The sequence below is a fragment of the Nanorana parkeri genome, unplaced genomic scaffold, assembly GCF_000935625.1.
Source record: "Nanorana parkeri isolate BGI_ZX_2015 unplaced genomic scaffold, ASM93562v1 scaffold760, whole genome shotgun sequence".
Classification (NCBI taxonomy): Eukaryota; Metazoa; Chordata; class Amphibia; order Anura; family Dicroglossidae; genus Nanorana; species Nanorana parkeri.
This window is the reverse complement of record NW_017307028.1, coordinates 124,561-130,560: the sequence shown is the minus strand read 5'-3', so window position 1 is coordinate 130,560 and position 6,000 is coordinate 124,561. Positions and strand designations below refer to the sequence as shown.

The window sequence follows — 6,000 nt, the reverse complement described above, 5'->3', positions numbered from 1 at the left end:
CCCCTCACCCAATGCCCCTGCCTTGCTTTCAGGGCTCCGCTGCCAACTCTGTGGGTCCAAGACCGGCATCACTGGTATCAGCAGGAAATGGGGAAGGAGACCGGCGAACATCCATTCCCCGATTTCCTCCCTGCTGAATGGGACCAGAAGCGACACTGACAGCATCCCTTCCAGTCCAAGTTCTGGACTGCGTTTCCATTGACATGGCCTCAGCAGTTCCAGGTGGCGTCGGCTGAACGCACAAGCGCAGAACAGCTGATTGGGTCCAGTATTTAAAAAAGAAATATAAAGAAATATAAATAAATGATTATGTGTTTAGTTATGTGGCCACAGGCGCCTCACCTGTGAATTTTTTTGACCCACTTTCTTCCCTGCAGAAGAAAGACCCACTTTCTTCCCTGCAGATGCGCAATACAGGCAAATAGCTTGTGAAAATACTGGACCCGATGCGCAATACTGGACTGCAGATGCGCAATACAGGCAAATAGCTTGTGAAAATACTGGACCCGATCAGCTGTTTAAGGCAGCTGATGTAATATTCACTGTGACTCTGCGCCTGCACGCTCAGCACATGTCCCCGGATATAACACGAGGGCCAGGTTTATCACAGGTCCAGGATTCTAACCGAACACCAGGCAGAGAGCTATTGGAACACAATCTGCACTCCAATAGCTTCTTTGGAGTGGGAAGGTCACACTATGGGTCTAATTGACCCCTAATGTCACTTTAAAGAGTACCTGTCACCTCCAATGTGGTATCACATCGGAGGCTTGCCGCGCAGGGTCCCCTTCATTAGGCTCAATAATAACATTGGTCATTATTGAGCCTGATGAAGGGGACCCCGCGGGGCCCTGAAAGCACTCGTCTTTTGACCTCTATCAATAAAATGGATTTACACTAACGTAAATCTTCACATTGGAGTGCTGGTAACATTTGCATTTGTTACTGGATTTTGAGTGGCGCCATCTGCAGTCATTACAAACACCCATTTTCTTTGGAATATCCGGTACTGAGTGCGGCAAAGTGCATGGATTAATGCATATTAACGTAAACACGTGTCAGGTGCGCCTACGTATGATTGCGCTACACGTTAGGTTTCGCCACGTGCGCCAGTGTAAGAGCAATAAATCTAGGGCCACTATTCACGGATATTATATTGTGTTTTGGGCACTAAAATTAACAAGTGTATTTTTTACTAAAATTTGGGGTTTGATAAAGAGTTGCGCTAATATCGCATGACGTAGACATTTGCAACTGCCACCATTTTATTTTTAGCTTTTAGAATATATATAATGTTTTGAGGGCTTTTAGTAATTTTCAGGCCTTAAAATGTGGATTATAACGTGTGCAAAAAAATGCATTGGCAGCAAAAGAGTTAAGGGACAGTTTGAAATGCTCTTGGCAATAATTTGTAAGTCAGCCTGGCTAAAACCAGTAAGATATTTCAAATACCTTTTATCCCGTCCTCTTACCTCAGGCATTTTCATTGTTGTTTGTTCTCCAGACTTCTTGTTACTCTCAGCTGTCAGCATTAGCAACAGATTTAGGATGAAACTTTTCCCGACAGCTTCAATTAGGGAGGTGAAAAGAAAAGTATTATATACTGTGTATAAGTTATAAAATATCCCACTCACAAGGATGTTTGGGTATAGAACACTCAGTGCACAATGTGAGCTAGCCAGGTTAAATCATATATGAAATAACCTTGTTTTATGTATGACAGCTACCGTATTTTTCGCTCCATAAGACGCACTTTTTTCCCCCAAAAGGAGGGGGGAAATGTGCCTGCGTCTTATGGAGCGAATCCCGACGCCCGAGACATGCAGTTTTGGGCGCCGGGCGAGTAGTAGGAGCCAGCGGCGGCGGCGATCGAGTTCAGCAGTAGGAGCCACTGCTCGTTTAATACGAATGATCTAATGAGATCACTCGTATTAAAACCGAGCAGTGGCGACGTTCGAGATTACCATAGAGTAGACGAAGAACGGACGTTCTTCGCCTGCTCTGTGTGATCACTGAGACCGTGGCGCTGTAATCACAGCGCCACCTGTCTCAGTGGTCACTAACTGCAGCTTCTGTCACAGCTTCTGTCATAGAAGCTGTGACAGAAGCTACAGTCTGTCGAGTGCTCCATAAGGCGCGCCGGACCTCCCTGCGTCCTATGGTCCGGTGCGTCTTATGGACCACAAAATACGGTAAATCATATTTATTGCACTTTGTAACCATTTTTTTTTTCTTGCATTATTATTAATTCAGCCAGGTTCCAATATATATACTTTTATATTGCTATATATACAGTATGTATTCTGTTTTTTTATTTTGTACTTGTTTTAAAAGAGTCCATACTCTACTGATAGTAATAATGGCACTGATTAAAGAAGAATTAAGAAAAACACTCATCCAATAATTCAAACCACCCTGTGACAAAGAAGCTGTCACAGGTCGGCTTTATTGATCTGGAAGTCAGTGAACATATACCGCCGATCGCTGACTTCCCAATCCTCTCCCTGCAGAGAGTAGTGACTGACAGGCAGGGATTCCCCCCTCCCCTCTCTGTTTTGACAGCGCTGACTGGAGGAACGGACGGGGGAGGGGGCAGGCACAGCTGGCTCTAGAGAGGCACTTAAGTAGACAGCAGGGTGGATCTTGACAGTATTGTTGGAATCCACCCCAGCTGTGGAGCGGCTCTGCGCTCTCAGCATAAAGCAGGCAATAGCCCACTATATGCTGAGTTTTGGGTCACAGGAGGATGAAGTATAAGTCCTCCCGTGATCCTGAAGAGAACTATGGGCAAAAAAGGTTGTCCCATAGTTCTCCTCATCTCAAATTCTTGGTCCGCCTATTTGTTTCTTATTAGTTGTCCCTAATTGCTCACATTAGTGTGTTATTTTACCAATTTTGATTTATCCTACCAATCTGCCGCTCAGTCAGTCTCTCAGGATCTGACATTAAGAGAAAAAAAATGGCCGCTACGGGGCCCGGGCCAGAAGTAGGCGAGGTCAGGAGCAGGAGGGAGGCTCAGGTTCAGGGGTCCTTAATTTCAGTGTATCCGCAAGGCAAAAACTGCACCGCTTCACGTAACCTAAGGACAAACACAATCCTCTCGCCTGCTACAGCGTAGAGTGGGGGAGGGCGGAGTTATCTCCTGCCTGGGTTCAAATGGAGGAGATGCTGTGCATCCACACTGCCCACTCACTCTGGCGTACCGCTTCACGTAACCTAAGGACAAACACAATCCTCTCGCCTGCTCACCCCAACCAACTCTGTGCGCTTACCCACACCACCCACCCGCTCTGTGTGAGCAGCCGCACCCCCACTTACTCTGGTTTGTAAATAGAGTTTGTAAATAGAAACTGGTGTAAATTCAAAACCCAGTATATAAAGTAAGTCAATGGGAAGTGAGGGAGTTATCTTCCAGGCCTTTCTCAAAATTGACATAAATAATGAAATACATGTACATTATATTTAAAGCTGCTTCATGAGCTCACACAGGGAGCTTTAAATAAAATGTACCAGTATTGTGTCACTTATGTCAGTTTTGAGAGAGGCTTGGAACCTAACTTCCTCACTTTCCACCGGCTTAACATTTACTGGGTTTCAGTTTACACCAGTTTCTATTTAGAACCATTCCTTGTTTTACTCTCTCACTTCCCATTGACATACATTATATATTTGGTTTCAATTTACAACACTCCCAGAAAAGGGTGCTATTTTGAATCAGTGCAAATTGAACCGTTGTAAACCGAGGGCCATCTGTATTTGATATACTCAGTTATACAGGTTGCAGGCAAGCAAGCAGGTGGATGGTGGCAGAACCTTTTTATGAAAGTCCAACACACTTAGCAAACTGAGATTTATGAATAGCCCCCCTCATTAAATGCTTATTTGTTAAAATACATATTACAAATTATATAGAACATCAGTCTCTATAAAAGTTTCTTGTCAGAAGGATAACTGAAATCTGAAAAAAACTCTGTTAAAAAACTTTTTGTGCAACATTTACCCATGTAAGTTCAGTGGTCCTGTCACACACGGTCCTTGCCATAAATGTTAGGAGCATTCTACTTAGATACTGAATGTGTTATCTTTGTCAGCGTGTAATCTATCATATCTGATGAGCCAATTGCTTTTAAAAGCAGGAGAATTTTTTTTTGACCCTTCTGAATATTTTCATGCATATTTTTCTTGGTAATTATTCAATCCTAATAGTACGTTTATCATAATAGTACGAGGTGTGACAATTGAATTCTCTGAATGTCCACAGCATAGCACTATGGTGGTGAGTCACACAGTCATTCCCACTTGAGTGTGTTCTGACCTGTTCTAATTTGCACTAGCCTGGGTCACAGACCAGTTGACTCCTTATGGAGTAGTAGAAGAAATAACGTGTATACGTTGTGCTGTTGGCAGAAAATGAGTGACAGGAGATAAACATAACATTTTGCGTGAAAATTGGCAAAAGTGCGAGTGAATATTTAGCTCTGTTACAACAGGCTTATGGTGAATATTTAATGAAGAAATCAAGTGTTTTTGAATGGCATAGGTGGTTTAAGGAGGGGGTGGTGAGATGTCCATGAAGACCAGAACTCTGGCCTGACAAGTGGATTCTCCACCACAACAATGCTCCTGCACATGATGCGTTAAGTGTTCGTGAATTCCTGGCCCAGAAATCCTTTCTGAAACCTGACCAACCACCTTATACCCCTGGCATAGCACCCTGCGACTTTTGGCAGTTTCCAAAATTTTAAAAAGCCTTAGAAGGACACATATTTTATGACATTCCGGACATCCAGCTCGCCCGCGACAATGAATTCCAGGATTTTTTTCGGCTGTGGCACAGTCGTCTAGAAAAGTGCATTGCTTCACAAAGGGGCTACTTTGAAGGTGACAACAGCTGCTAGTGTAAAGGTAAGCAAACATTTTTTTTTTTACAGTCCATTCCAGGAATTAAATTGTCTTACCTCGTACACATTAATTGCGTGACTCTTCAGATCAACAGAATCTCTAGAGAGAGAGCTACACACAAATTTTCAAATCCCTAGCATTTTTGTGCTATTTATCCTATTATTAAAATCATAAAATACAATACAAACCATTATGTGACAATACAGCAATCTGAATTCGTCTTTCTTTCAATTCCTGAAGCAAAGTTTTGATGTTTTCTAAGTCATCAGAAATTGTATCTGGTTCTGCTGAATTCTGGTATTGACATAAATAGTTTTGAAACTTGGAGTCCAGTTCATATATTTTATAGTCCATTTCTGCAAAACAAAGTGATGTTACATGATATTATGCAAAGGTACAATTTTTCGAGACAGTTTCAGCGACAGAGTATGCTGGCAGCACATACTGTATTTGGCTCTGAAATGTATTTAATTCTTTTATAATTAGCTTGAAATACATACAGCAGCAGCACCCCAATTTGATATATTTCACCTTGAAAAAAAGGAACTTTTTTGTAAATCCAGAAGCAACATGTGCTTTTTCATCAAGCCGGCCATTGACCAGCAAAAAAAAAAAAAATATCCAGTAATTTGCTGAGGCTCTCCCTGTTCTCAGTGATGTAAAAGTGTCCTGTTGTAAAATTGTGCTGCAGCAGAACATTTTAATGATGGAGAATCAGTCAAACTGTACTAGGCTGGGGCTTTACTACAAGAAAGTGTATCTGTACCCAAAACCTTTCTTCTTTTTATATGGATAGAATAGGAATGGGTTAGAATCCCTGTTCGTTTTTACTGCTGTCTAAAGGCTCCACTAGAGAGATTCCCCTCAGTTTCTGTTCTGGTGGCAACCTTTTTTTTTTTAAATTCTTTATTTATAAAGGGAAGCAAGGCACACACCACAGATACAGCCAAGTACAGGTTAGGCAGAGTCATCCACAGTTACATTCACAGAAAGTACACACCAATCAAGTAGATATAGTGCAACGGTAATCTCAAACCTATATTGTGGGGCCCCAGCAATACCTCGTAAGTTTTTCATATTTTTAACAGATACAACCGT

The 6,000-nt window shown here is 42.3% G+C and overlaps 1 protein-coding gene across 1 annotated transcript in view; it reads right to left on the bottom strand.

Moving 5' to 3' along the window:
- Nucleotides 1–6,000, bottom strand: part of LOC108793578 — a 47,179-nt gene that overhangs the window by 35,423 nt on the left and 5,756 nt on the right. The window contains exons 2-3 of the mRNA XM_018564563.1: nucleotides 5,091–5,258; nucleotides 1,473–1,567 (exon numbers count right to left, since the gene is read on the bottom strand). Of these exons, the coding sequence (XP_018420065.1) occupies nucleotides 1,473–1,567; nucleotides 5,091–5,258 (263 nt within the window). The remainder of the gene's footprint in view (nucleotides 1–1,472; nucleotides 1,568–5,090; nucleotides 5,259–6,000) is intronic.